Below are 14,833 nucleotides of genomic sequence, written 5' to 3'. Positions count from 1 at the left end.
TACATAACCAATGTCCTTTTATTTGAACATGATACTATTAGCGCTGATTTTTATCTGCATTTTTTCAACGTTGCCAAAGACCAATGTGTAACTCACCACCAGTAATCACTTCCACGTGTCTTGTCCTTTGTTTTGCTGTCCCAATTTGCACTGCCAGGTAATGCTGTAATGCTCAGTCTGCTGAAAGGCTTTTGCTTAGGAGGAAGAGCCACCCGATTCCTGATGACTCCTCCTGGGACTGATCGGCCAGTTCTATTGCCTTTGGCATCCTGTCATTGTATCATTCCACTTTGAATTTTTTCACCTACTTTTGAAGTGCTTTCTCCTGACCAAGTGAGTCCTTGCTGTCACTACACCTTGGCTTATGCAGATACTCATTTAAAAGACTGTTTTATTGAAATAGCAGTGATCAGGAACTCCTATGTATGGCTAAAAATGAATGATTACAGTAAAATCACAGGGTAATAAAATTAGCAGTACTATATTAAGCTATTACTCTACAGAAGACAGAACAGAGTCACCTTGTTACCCAGTCAACAGCATTTATTGGGAAGATATTTTATATACTGTAAGGACTCTTATCTACTCCGATAGCCCCTAGGTGCAAACTTTAGTGATTCTCCTATACTATATTTCAATTCCTATATGATGCTTCTTAGAATTCAAAAGAATGTGGAAATGCAGGGAAATGTACAGCATGGAACAAGTCAATAAAAGTCATTTAGGAAATCGGGTATCTTCTAATTGCCATGCACTGTGCTGGGCCATGGGCTAAGAGAGTTAAGTAAAATATATTCCTAAGTCACGGGAATAAAAGGCACAACTTAGGGAATATGGTCAATGATACAGTAAAGCACTGCATGGTGACAGATGGTAGCTACACTTGTGGTGAGCAGAGCATAGTGTATAGAGAAGTTGACTCACTATGCTGTACGCCTAAAACTAATGTAACATTGTGTGTCAACTAGACTCAAATAAAAATTTTTTAAAAAGACCGATTCCTTTCCTTGACCTAGCTCACAGTTGGGTGGGGGACCAGCCAGGTACACGGTGCTAGGGGAGAAACAGCAGGAGAATGTTCAAGTTGTGCCAAGTGATTAATTAACTCTGTAGGTGTGGGGAGGGGCAGGGATGTCATGGAAGCCTTCCAAGAGAAGGTTCTTAAAGGCCAACTCTGAATCCATCAGGCACAAAAGAGGGGAGGACATTCCTGGAAGAGAGAAGAGAGGACACAGAGGTGCAGAGAAGTCAAGCAATATGGCGTGTTCCAGGAATTCCAAAAGTGCGCTGTTGCCCATCTCAAGTGCTTGGGGCAATGGAAAGAGGTCACATATGGCGTAGACAGAGATGACGTTTGTGAGGTGTGGAGTGGCCCAACCTCAAACCCCCCATGAGCTGACTGGGGCTGACATGGACAGCTATGAAGGCAAGCATAATGTGTATAATCATAGGACCCTTCAGTCCTTCTATGACCATATATACAATGTAAAAGGCAGCAGCTTTATACAGTTTTTAAGATAAAATACATCTTTTCTCTTGAGGTCCATTTCCATTTCAGTGATTCTACATTTTTTTTTTAAAGATTTTATTTATTTATTTGAGACAGAGAGAATGAGAGAGACAGAGAGCACATGAGAGGGGGGAGGGTCAGAGGGAGGAGCAGACTCCCCGCCGAGCAGGGAGCCCGATGCGGGACTCGATCCCGGGACTCCAGGATCATGACCTGAGCCGAAGGCAGTCGCTTAACCAACTGAGCCACCCAGGTGCCCCCAGTGATTCTACATTTTACGTTTTGGCTGTTGACATGCAATACAAATTTACCTTGTGAACCACAGGAGAACAATCAGGACCTTTTATTTATTTGTTTGTTTGTTTGTTTGTTTGTTTGTTTATTGAAAAGAACTGATTGTTCTTTTACTGATGGACATTAACCACATATCTCTTTAGCTGGGACAACTCTTTGTTACCTTACAGAACTGCCCTTTTTGTAGTTCTCTGTGGGTTAAAGGAAAGATTGTAGATAGCCTTGTATCCTACTGAAACAAAGCATGTTCTCAATAGTAAATAGCTGTTGACTGGCCAAGTCTATCAGATATTAGATATATTTAGAGCACATGATATAAAAAATGTATAGTTTTATGAGTTTATTATGAACTCTGCTAAATCTGTCACATTCGATAAATTCTTTGTTTACAAATGACTGCAATCTGTTAACGCTCATTTGTACGAATTCGCCATATTTTTCATTTAGCTCTGTAAAAAGAATATGAACTGCTAGTGACTATTAGGGAAGAATATTCCCTTTGAACAGTATAGTGCTTGGCATGTGGTAGAGTGGTACTTATTATAATGTTTGTTGAGTCAAAGAGGGAATTATTAATAGCTTCTAATCAAGGTTTTTGATTCTTCAGCAACTAAATAGAGAAGTGTTGTCCAAAAGAGAGATGATTTAAGTCACATATGTAATATGTTTTATATTTTTTTAGTCTTGACCTTTGTAAAAGTAAAAAGAAACAGTTGAAATTAATTTTGATATATTTTGTTTAACCCAACATGTCAAAATGTTAGCATTTCAATATGTAATCAATATTATATTTATTAAAGAGATATCTTACACTCTTTTTTCCCTAAGTCTTTAAAAATCTGGTGTACATTTTATACTTACAACACATCTCAATTCAGGTGACAAATTTTCATCAGAAATACTTGAGCTACCTTTAGATTTCAGAATATTTAGTTGAATATTTAGCCTGGGTGGCTCAGGCAATTAAGCATCTGCCTCTTGGTTTCGGCTGGGGTAGTGATCTCAGGGTTGTGAGATTGAGATGGAGCCCTGCATGGGGCTCGGTGCTTAGTACGGATTTGGCTTGAAGATTTTCTCCCTCTGCCTTTTCCCACTCTCATACATGCACTCTCTCCCTTTCTCTCCCTCTTTCTAAAATAAATAAAATCTTAAAAAAAAAGAATATTTAGTTGAAAGGGTAGGTTCGTGTATCCAAGTCTTTTTGTAACAATTTAAAATTCCCCACTCACTGAATCAATTATGTTTTTAAATTATTTAAAGTTAATTAAAAATGAAATCAAATAATAAATTCAGTTCCCTAGTCACATTAGTGACATGTCAAGAGCTCAATAGCCACAAGTAGCTGGTACCTACTGTATAGAATTGTGTAGTTCTAGAAAACTGCACTCTGGAGGGCTGCTGATGGACAATGCTTTTGTAGCATATTTCAGTGGAGGTTTAGAATTTTGTAGATCTTTGTTTTTCTTTTGTTTTCTCAGTACTTCGAATTTTTTTCTGAAACCTTTATTACCCTAATACCTGAAGTTAGAAACCTCTGAATCAAACATGCCACATTTGGTTAATAATCCTAAAGAAAATTAGTCAAAGCCTTAAAGTACTCCTTTTGTCATTTCTTCATCATCACAGGTACAAGGAGCTATACATAGTGACACAAGAAAATTTTGCTCATGAGCATTCTCATTATTAAGGGCTATAGCTAAGTAAATTGTGATCTGTTCACAGTACTGCCTCTTGCCAGGTTAAGGGAAGAATTCATATGGATGCGCACACTCAATGACTTTTTTCTAACCTATGCCAAGTGAATTCTCATTATATACCAAGTCTAAAATTATAGGCATGAAGAAGGATTATTTGAATGCCATTTTGGGGGGATGACATTGTTTCTTGTCTATTTTGGTAGCCAGCATTATGGTCTTGAGCTCTCCACCCAATAAGACTCCCTTTGAATGTAGCGCCACTGTTATAAAACTTTCTTTATGGATTGATTTTAAAAATAAGTATCCCTTCCTATTACTACATGTTTTCAGCAAGTTTCAATATATGAGCCCAGTGTAGCAAACACAGCTAAGGGATTTGCCCATGACTTTTAACATACACTTTAAAGCCTTGCAAGCCACGATGCCAGAAATCCTGGGCTCTCCTTTGAGCTCTAATTACCATTACACCTTACAGGTATAAAGAACCTTATGGAGGTGGACCTGTGGGTATCGTAACTGGTGAACAATTGAACAGTACCAGGTATTCCAGTTATCTTCTTCTGCACACTGTCAACCCAGTGCATCTGTGATCTTGAGTAAGTCAGGTGCATGGACTTTAACAGGGAAATACGTGTCTGTCTGGGTTAATACAAGGATAAAGACAGGATACTATGTGAATGGGCACCAAAAAAAAAAAAAAAAAAAAAAAATCCAAGCTACCAGTTGAAGGAATGATTCATACATATGCCAATGGGGTTGAGCACTGTTTTACAGATACTTGCTTATTCCCACACTGACATGGGGACTATTGTAACACAGGGTACTCCAGTGGCTGCAGCAGTCAGTGGTGCTCCTGACACGGCATCAGCAGCCCCGATAGGCAGCAGTGGCTCTAAGTTGATCAGAAGAGTACAGGCTTCTGCCCTGGCGACTTCAATCCATCTTGGTGATTCAGGATTCCGCAGAGGGACTGTGAGAGCTTGGCATTCCCAGTTGTGCACCATAATTCAGGATGCAGCCTTGCAGTTCTAAAGCCTGCATTTTATTCGAATAGTGGTGATGAACACCAAAGGGATCTTGTGATTTTTGTTTGCCTTGTGAAATTGAGACGTGTTTACAAGATAAACTGCTAAAGAAATAAATACCTAGATGGTGTTCAAGAAGTGAATATTTACCGGATGAGAAGTTTTTTTTTTCCTCAGAGTATCTTTGTATTTGCTATTTTAGGTCTTTCGGAACACGTTTTAAGGGTCAAGTGTTAAAATTTCAGAAACAACCTTTAATGAGTCAGGATAAAAACCATCTGGTGCAGGGATTCTTCAAATGGATGAACTTCAGGAGAGAGGAGGAATTTCCCATCGTCTTAAGATTCCCATTGGAGGCTTATGAAAGTAGCTCGAAAATTGGATCTACCTCCTTCCATCTATTGCTCCTTTTATTTTCCTGTCCACCCATGAAAGGAAGTGAAAAAGAGCTGGAAATTCTTTTTGGAATATTGGAAAGAATAGAGAGAGAAGGTTTTTGTCCTAGAGGCGGAGTGTGCAAAATGTAAGCTCCCAGATAAGACAGAAAGAAGTAGCATCGCTTTTTAAAGGGCTAATGGGCCCTGGACAGTGCATTGTACAGGGATGTCTAAAGGATATATAAGTGGCAGGTGGGTGGGCGGGTGAGGAAGCCACCTGGAGGAGGTAGGACCGGGCCAGAATCAAAGACAGCCTCTCCACCCTCCCTGAACAAGCTCGCCCAAGTGACACTTCCTTGTGTCCCAGGAAGTGACGATCAGTCAGTGTAGACGTTGGGACTCCGGCCTCACCCGCTCCGGCAGGGCTGCGGTGGGCCCGCACGACCGCTTCTGCCGCCCCATTCCCAAAGAGGCGGCGCCTGGCGGGCACCTCGGCGAGCTGCCCCGCCCGAGCCCTCTGCACCTCGCCGAGGCTGCTGGCGCTTCCAGGGCTTTTGTGCCGTTTGCCCAACTGTTAGGGTGACCCTGAACCCCACGGCTCCCTGGAGAAGGGGACTGAGAGGGGGCTCGGGGGGAGGACAGGAATTGAGAAAGCTTGGACACGGGGGCGGGGGAGCAGAATTTAAGCCTGGGAAAAGTCCCGAGGTAGGAGACGGGCGGCGGAGGATCGCACCATTCTTTCCGATGAAACGGACAAAAGGGGGCCAGCTAATTGCACCAGCGCCCTCTCACCTCGCCCGGCAAAACCCAAACACGAATACAAATAAAAGCCACCCGAGGCTCTCAGACGACCGTACTCCGCGGGTGGGGCGGGAAACAAAAATAAACAGCGGGGCCGGCGGGCGAGAGCGCGCGCGAGGAGGGGGAGGAGCGGCCCCGCATCCCTAATGAGGGAATGAATGGAGAGGCGCCCTCGGCTGGCGCCCGCCCACCCGGCGGCGGCCGCCAAGTGCCTCTGGGCGCTGCGTGCCGCGCCCGCCGCTCCGCGCGCTGCCGGCTCGGGCCGCTCCTCCGGCTGAGGCGCGGCGGCGGCGGCGGCGGCGAGCGCGCCGAGCAGCCGGGACGGGCGCGCCGGGAGCCGGGGCGCCGCCGCCGCTGGGCCCCGGGCGCGTGGCTGCGGCTCGGCCGGGCGGCGCCGCACACCTGAGGCGGGGCGCGGGGCGCGGGGCGCGGCGCGGGCGGCGCTGTCAGGGCCGCGGCTCCCGCGCCCGAGCCGCGCTCGCCGGGACGAGCCGGGCAGTGATTTGCGGGGCGAGCTCACCTTCAGCCATGGCCCGGGGAGCCTAGCGGGGCCCGGCCGCCGCCCCCCGGCTCCCCTTCCCCGCCTCCCCGCCTCCCCTCGGCGCCGCATCCCGCCGGCCTCGCCGCCCGGCCCGCGCCGGGCAACCGCCCTCGCCCGGAGCCCGCCCTCGCTCCTGCCCGCGTCCCCCGCCGGCGCCGCCGCGGGAAGCGGCTCCCCCTCCCCTTCCTCCGCGTCCTCCTCCCCCTCGCCCCGCCGGGGCCGCTTGTTGCACCGCCCCGCGGCCTGCGGGAGCCGCTCGGCCCGGCCCCGCGCCCGCACCCCCTTCCGCTCGCCCCCGGGCCCGCACCCCAGCCCGGCCGGCAGGACCCCGGCCCGACCCCGCCGCCCGCACAAAATGTCGGCCCGGACGCCATTGCCGACGGTGAACGAGCGGGACACGGAGAACGTGAGTAATCCGAGCCTCCCCGGGGAGCGGCGGGGGCGAGACCCTGAGCCGACCCCCGCTTCGCCCTCCGCCGGGCCGCCGCCCCCTCCCCCCTCGGTCCCCCGCGCGGCCGCCGCGGCACCGTCTCCACCTGGAGCCGGCGTGCCCCTCGCCCGCCGCTCAGCCCCCTTTCTCATTCCAACCCCATTTCGCTGTGTTCCCCTGCAGGGCGAGGGCGGGGGCTGTACGGGAGCCCTGTCCTCGGGGTGGTCCTCCCCGAGAGGATGGGCGGATGGAGGGCAGGGAGGCAGCGGCGAGGGCAGAGTGGGCATCCCGGATTGCTGTATTTGTCCCTCGGCATGCTGTATCCCCACCCGAGGGTTCGCTCTACGGTCGCGGGCGAGCCAGCTGACTACCTCTCCCCCCTCGCTCTTCTGGCCCTTTCAGCCCTCTGCACCCCCACCCCCCTGCATTGCCCCATGACTTTGCTTTTTGTAACGTCGTGTCCCGTTTGGGGTCGTGGGCAGCGCAGGGGGAAGGTCGCAATGGAAGGGGCAGAGTGGTAGTAGAGAGGGATGTGTGTGTGTGTGTAGATGAGTTCCTGCTGCCGAGATACTCTTTGGGAGGGATGAGTAGAAGAATTTCCCGGACAGCCTCTGTGGCCCTGGGGTTACAGCAAAACGTCTGAAAGCCGGAGGAAGGCAGCGGCTTTTTATTCTCTTCCCCAAGTCAGTGGTGGTAATTCAGGGCAGGTTTTACTTTAAATATCTCTCCTCCTTCTTGGAGTGTCACACGGTGCATTTCTTTGAAGGAAGGATTTTCTGTGTCTTTGATCAAATTGCCCTCAGGAGTTTTTATCTGGATGCAGATGTCCCTGGTGTTTAAACTCTTGAAAATCAGAAGGACCGGATCAGTTCTCTTCCCACCTTCTGAAAAAGTACAGTTGTGTGTGTGTGTGTGTGAGTTTCTTTGTGGAAAAGGTTTTTTTTTTTTTTCCCTCGTGTTTGTGTGTGTTTTTTTTTTTTTTTTTTAAACCTTCATGACTTGTAAATAGGGCCTTGGTTGGTTTTCTGACTGGTGTTTTAAGGGGTTTGGAGGGTACCAAGTTGAGTCGGCTGTCCAGATCTCTGGTTGTCGAGTTAACTCAGACTCCAGTCTTGCAGTACCATGCCGTCATAAGGTTGGTAAAATAAAATATGAGTGCTTTGGCGTTCTTAGACAAAAGGCATGAGGGAGAAGATAGGAGCTCACCTCTGGAGTGTTGGCGGCTGGTATAAACAGATTATTTAATCTTGGGAGAGTAGGGGAACACAGAAACTTAATATAATTACATGAAGGGAGAAGAAATTCTAGTAAGGGACTACTGTTAGAAAAAGCTGGGAAGGTATTTCAGAGTGTGCTTTTGTCCTCCCTAGTATTGTGCATTGAAAATGGTAAACACAGTGTGAGGCTGTAGCAGAAATTATAATAACTTCATTTTGCATCGTGAGTGTTGTTTAAAAATATCTATATAATTGATGCATAATTTTGATTGGGAGATTGAAGGAAGGTCAGGGGAAAAGATGAAAAATTTGGTTAAAGTTGATCTTAAAGTCAAGTTTTGAAACAGAATGTTTCTAACAGGAACTCTAAAAAGATTCCTGTCATTAGCGTGTCATTTCAGTGAATGAAAAGTAAGAGGGACGATGACCTCTGTTTTTATTAACAAAGCACTGTGTGTTAACCTAGGAAGGGTGGAAAAATACATTGTTTTTATTTTCTTTTGGTTTTTGAGTAGTATAGCTCTTTCCATACTTGCATGAAAAAGGTACTTTTTAAGGATATGAGAGCATTATAGGAATATGCATCAAGGAATAGTACAAAATGCAGCATCACATGTAAGACCCCCCCCAAACCCAATGGATTTTTAAGCTAAGCAATATCGTGTGATAAATTTTTTTGTACCTTCTGAAAATAATTATGTTGTATAAACTCACTTGCTCTGATTCTGAACATGTTATTTCAAAGTCACTTTTATGGTCTTGTCCCCTGTCCTTGTGTTGTACCTGACTGTATCTCCACGTATCTGACTTTATCCAATTCTAATTTTCTCCTAATTGCCTAATATCTCCCAATTTGTCGAAAATATCTATTACAGTATGGCTGTTAACTAATCAGTAAATGTGCACTCAGCTTTGCTTTTGAGCTGGTCGGGATACGGAAGTATTATTTAAGATAAGGCCTCTCCCCTCAAGGAGCTTACGGGAAAAGTAAATATAATCCCAAACAAATAGTGTACAGAAGAAAACTGTGTATATAGGGCTAACTTGGTTTGTAAGTGCTATAGGCGTTTATCAAAGGGACCACCAGAGATGGCTATTAAATCATTGTTGGTGTCTGTCTTTATTCTCTGGTTAGTAGTAAATGTCATAATCCATTCTTACTTACCTCTCATCAGTGAAATAAAGAACAAGCCTGCTTGTTAGCTAATCTATTAATGCCAGTATGGCAATCAAAACGTACATTTGTTTGTAGTCGTTTTCAGTTAAGATGACGTATTTTTGAAAATAGTTGGGAAAATTTATATTCATATGACCATAAAGACTTCAAGTCCTTTGGAATATTAAGGGCATAACTAAAAACACTCTACCACTGCTAGAAATGTTTTAATTTAAACAGATATGGCAATTTTAAAAACCATCTTTGTATTTTATTGTCATTTGCAGTTAATATGAAATTTTGTTTAGTCATATGTGAATATATTTGGACTTTGTATTTTTGGGAATATGTAATACCTAGCCCATATATGCCGCTAATACATGTTGAGGATAAATTAAGAAATTCAAAAAAGGAATGTTAACAGCACCGATCTCCTATTACTACTATGGTATGTAGTAGAGTGAGAAAGAATTGCTTTTTTTTTTTCCCCCAGAACATTCTGTGTGCACTTTTTCAGATGAAGGATTTGTGCATTGATAGGCCTGAATTGGCTAAATACCACAAAACAACCAATGATGAACTTCTAACACAGTAAACACTTCATAGTGAAGTAGAGAAAGTAGAAAAGGGGCCCCTGGGCGGCTCAGTCTGTTAAGCGTCTGCCTTTGGCTCAGGTCATGACCCAAGGATCCTGGGATCAAGCCCCACACCGGGCTTCCTGCTCAGCAGGGAGCCTACTCCCCCTGCTTGTGCTCTCTCATGCACTCTTTCTCTGTCAAATAAATTAATAAAATCTTTAAAAAAAAAAAAAAGAGGAAAAGAAAAAGTAGAAAAGATATGTTACAGATCATAGAATTAATTTACGCAAAATGTGGTTGATTTTAGGTTGTAAAGAGTCTGGAAAAAGAATGGGCATTTGAAATATTTTTTTCTCTTCTCAAATTATACTTGGATAGTTCCAGCATGAATGTAGATAATATATTAACAATACTCTTAGATGCTTTTAAATGAAGCAAGATAAATTGTTTTTCTGTGTTTTAGGAAGACTCTGATTATGCTGATTTTTATGGATCCAAAATGCCCAGACTAGCTTTTTGTGGTGAATTTTAATTAGTATGAAGAAAATTGATTTGACTCTTTGGGATGTTTTGAATCTTTTAATAATAAAACTCAAAGGTGATTCTTTTGATAGATCTGAAACTCGCTGTGATGACCATCGCAAGTGCTTAGTGTGTCTACAGTGGCCATCAGTAGTTTGTCCTGTGGGAATCATTGCTAATGATGTGAAAAGGCAGGAGAGAAGCAAGCCTTTGCCACTACCCTTGGGTTGCTCAGTACCCTGTGCATGCCTCACAGGTCACCATACTTACCACACCGCATTCTAATCGCTGACTTACTTTGTCCCCTTTATTCTGTATCCCCAGCACCCAGCACAATGACTGGTAGTCAGTCATATGGAAGACATCAGTGCTGGAACATTCCCCTTTTGAATTTTTTCATTTATCATCAAAGTATCTTAGTGACACTGGGGAAGGTAAGTATTGCACACTGCAAACGGAGGCAGAAGCCTTCAGAAAGTTATGTGACCTGCCCAAGGTATAATCTCTGACACCTTCCACTGTTGCTGTACTCGTGTTATTGCTTCTTAGAGGTGCTATTTTGTTTTGTTTTGTTTTGGTCTTAGAAATTTTAAAAGAATAAATGAAATGATATAAAATGCATCGTTAGAGTAAGAACAGGGTATGCTGTGCTTATCTATATTTTGAACCTTTGCTCTTTTCTGTGTCTGGAGTGCCCTGCTCTTTCCCCCCTATCCCCAACTCATAAATCCTTAATGGGATGGCTCATCTTTCTAAGAAAAATTCTGAATTGGTTACAGAAAGGATTGCTGTCTGCTGTAGTTGAATGTCTGTCTCTGTATAATCCACACTACTGGTCTCCAAAGTGGGTGTGCAGGACAATCCATTGTGAGAAAAACATCTCTACCTTCTATTCCTGTCTGGCCAAAATGCTATTATGAACTCTTCTTCTTCTTCTTCTTCTTTTAAGCCCAGGTTGTTTAAAATCAGCCACATGGGGAGGGGGAGTTAAGATGGCGGAGGAGTAGGGGGACTCTAAGCTTGCCTCCTTCCTTGAATAAAACTAGAAGCAGCCAGTGGTTTTTAAATTATTATTTTTTAACCATTTCTTCTTTCTTCTCAGACTTTCCTTTGGGGGTCATTTTCCCGTTGCCCAATGAACACCTTTGAAGTTCTTTTAGTAAAGGATTGTTAATCATAAACTTTTCTTTTTTAAATCTGAAATATATTTTGCCCTTATTATTCAGTGATAGTTTTGCTCAGTCTCCAATTCAAAATCAACAGCTATTTTCAGTCATTGCTCCAAAGATAGTATCCTGTGGTCTGGGCTGATTTCCATTGTTTCTGTTCAGAAGTCATCTGCCATTAAGTTGGTGATCTTTTCAGGATGCCTGGGTGGCTCAGTTGGTTAAGCCTCTGCCTTTGGCTCAGGTCATGATCCCAGGGTCCTGGATCAAGTCCCACAGCGGACTCCTAGCTCATCAGGGAGCCTGCTTCTCCCTCTGCCTGCTGCTCCCCCTGCTTGTGCTCTCTCTCTGACAAATAAATAAACCTTTAAAAAAAAGTAGGTGATCTTTTCCATCTGTCTCTTTAAGATTCTCTGTTTTTCTTTAAGTGTGGGACTTTCACTATAGTGTTTTTAGGTATGGATTTCTTTTTTTTAAATCTTTTTTAAGAAAGAGCGGGGAGGAGGGTAGAGGGAGGGAGAGAGAGGATCTTACGCAGGCTCCACACCCAGCGTGGAGCCAGTGTGAGGCTCCATGCAGGGCTTGATCTCACAACCTTGAGATCATGACCTGAGCTGAAATCACGAGTTGGATGCTTAACCAACTGAGCCACACAGGTGCCCTGGGTATGGATTTCTTTTTTTCCATCTTGCTTCCTATGTCTCTGATTTCCTATCTTTCATTAGTTCTAGATACTTATCAACTATCTTTTTGAAAATTGCCTTGTTTCTGCTCCCTTTAGAGGTTCATCTGGGGACTCTGATTTGATTATGTTAGACCATAGCTCCTCCATGTGCCTTAACTTCTCATTCATTTTTTCCACAAGTTCTTTGCCTCTGTACTACAAGCTCCATGATTTGTTTGGATTTATCATCTGTGGATTTATAACTTTCATCAGTTCTACAATTAGTCAGTCTTTCTTTAAATATTAATTTACCTCTGTTCTCTCTAGTGTTTCCAGTGCCCTGATTAGATATGTTAAAATTTCTCATTCTATCCCACATATGTCTTAGACTCTCATTTCTTCTCCTATTTCATTGTTTCTCTGTACTACAGTGTAGAGTGTAATCTGCAGTACAGTTATGGTATGTAATGTTTAGATTTAGCTTTCAGTTGGCTAAATCTCTTTAGCTGTATTTAAATCACTGTTAATCTCTCTGTTAAGTTTGGGTTAAATTGTGCTAAAAAACATGTAACATGAAATCTGCTTTTTTAACAAACTTTTAAGTGCACAACTTTCTGCACAGTGTTGTATAGCAAATCTATAGAACTTTTTCATCTTGCATGACTGAAACTTTATACCATTGAATAGCAACTCCCCATTTTCCTCTTTCTCCAGTCCCTGCAAACCAAAATTCTACTCTCGGCTTTTATAAGTTTGACAACGTTACATATCTCATTTAATCATGCAGTATCAGTCTTTCTGTGATGGGCTAATTTCACTTAGTGTAATGTCCTCGAGGTTCCACTCATAATAAAGCATGACGGAATTCCCTTCCTTTTCATGTAGGAAAAATACTCCATTGAATGTATATAATACATTTTTTATCCATTCATCCATTGATGGACATTTGAGATGTTCTCATAACCTGGCAATTGTGAGTAATGCTGCAATGAACATGGGATTGCAAATCTCTCTTTGAGGTCCTGGTTTCAATTCTTTTGAATAAGTATCTGGAAGTGGATTGCCAGATTATATGTTAGTTCTATTTTTAATTTTTTGAGGAACCTCTGTATTGCTTTCCATAATGGCTACACCATTTTACATTCAAACCAGCAGTGCACAAGCGTTCCAGTCTCTCCACATCCTTGCCAACATTTATTATTGTCTGTTTTGTTTTTTGATAATGGCCATCCTAACAGGTGTGAAGTGATAATCTCATTGTGGTTTTGATTTGCATTTCTTGATGATTAGTGATTTTGAGCATCTTTTCATATACCTATTGACCATTTATATGTTTTCTTTGGAGAAATGTCTATTCAAGTCCTTCATCCATTAAAAATCAGGATTGTAAGAATTCCTTACATATTTTGGATATTAACCCCTTTTTAGATATATGGTATGTAAATATTTTCTTCTGTTCTGTGGGTTGCCTTTCCACTGTGAGGATTGTTGCCTTTGCTGTGCAGAAGCTTTTTAGTTGATGTAGTCCCACCTCTCTATTTTTTGCCTTGAATTGCCTGTGTTTTTCTGGTTATATTCAGGAAGTCATTGTCAAGATCAAGGTAATGAAGCTTTCCCCCATGTTTTCTTTTAGGAATTTTACAATTTCAGGTGTTACATTTAAGTTTTTAATGCATTTTGAGTTAGTTTTTGTGTATGATATAAGATAAAGGTCCGATTTCATTCTTCTGCATGTGAAGATCTGGTTTTCCCAGCACTATTTATTGAAAAGACTGTCATTTCCCGTTTGTATATTCTTGGTACTCTTATCAAAGATCATTTTACCGTATATACAAAGATGTATTTGTGGGCTCTCAATTCTATTCCATTAGTCTATATGCCTGTCTTTACACCAGTGCCATACTGTTTTGATTATTAGAACATTGTAATGTGCTTTGAAGTCATAAGTGTGAGGCCTTCATCTTTGTTCTTCTTTCTCAAGGTTGTTTTGGTTATTCAGGGTCCTTGTGGTTCCATGTGAGTTTTAGGGTTGTTTTTTCTGTTTCTGTAAAAAAATGGCATGGAGCACCTGGGTGGCTCAGTCGGTTAAGCCGCTGCCTTCAGCTCAGGTCATGATCCCGGGGTCCTGGGATCGAGCCCCACATCCGGCTCCCTGCCCAGCGGGGAGCCTGCTTCTCCCTCTCCCTCTGCCTGCCTCTCTGCCTACTTGTTGTCTCTCTGTCAAATAAATGAATAAAATCTTAAAAAAAAAAAAATGGCATTGGGGTTTTGATAGGGATTGTGTTGATCTGTAGATCTCTTTGGGTAGTATGGATATTTTATCAATATTACATCTTCCAAACCATAAACACAGGATGTCTTTCCATTTATATGTGTCTTCTTTAATTTATTTTAGCAATGTTTTGTAGTTTTCAGTGTACAAGTCTTTTGTTTCATTGGTTAAATGTATTCCTAAATATTTTATTCTTTTTTTTTTTTTAAGATTTTATTTATTTATTTGAGAGAGAGAGAGAATGAGAGACAGCATGAGAGGGAGGAGGGTCAGAGGGAGAAGCAGACTCCCTGCCGAGCAGGGAGCCTGATGCGGGACTCGATCCCGGGACTCCAGGATCATGACCTGAGCTGAAGGCAGTCACTTAACCAACTGAGCCACCCAGGCGCCCTATTTTATTCTTTTTTGATGCTATTGTAAATGAGGTTGTTTTCTTTTCACATCATTTGTTGTTAGTGTATAGAAACACAACTGATTTTTGTTTGTTGATTTTTAGCCTGCAACTTTATTGAATTCATTTATAGTTCTAACAGTTGTTTGGGTTTTTTTGGTGGAAGTCATAGGGTTTTCTACATATAAGATC

General features: G+C 43.1%; 1 protein-coding gene across 13 annotated transcripts in view; it reads left to right on the top strand.

Moving 5' to 3' along the window:
• Positions 1–6,121: 6,121 nt before the first annotated feature.
• MARK1 (microtubule affinity regulating kinase 1) overlaps positions 6,122–14,833 on the top strand; it is a 127,561-nt gene continuing 118,849 nt past the window's right edge. For 2 of the 13 annotated variants that reach the window (XM_064593860.1, XM_064593858.1), the window contains exons 1-2: positions 6,124–6,651; positions 10,473–10,582. In XM_064593860.1, coding sequence (XP_064449930.1) covers positions 10,484–10,582 — 99 coding nt within the window. In that variant the 5' untranslated portion in view covers positions 6,124–6,651; positions 10,473–10,483. Of the gene's footprint in view, positions 6,652–7,212; positions 7,568–10,472; positions 10,583–14,833 lie in introns of those variants that run through there. The other 11 variants (XM_064593857.1, XM_064593854.1, XM_054507907.1 and 8 more) reach the window with 9 other exon arrangements.

The sequence above is a fragment of the Mirounga angustirostris genome, unplaced genomic scaffold (genome assembly GCF_029215605.1).
Source record: "Mirounga angustirostris isolate CCGP_5_RB_7025 unplaced genomic scaffold, mMirAng1.0.hap1 SCAF_6, whole genome shotgun sequence".
Lineage (NCBI taxonomy): Eukaryota > Metazoa > Chordata > Mammalia > Carnivora > Phocidae > Mirounga > Mirounga angustirostris.
Note: the sequence above shows the minus strand (reverse complement) of the source record. Positions and strands in the feature narration are given on the sequence as shown.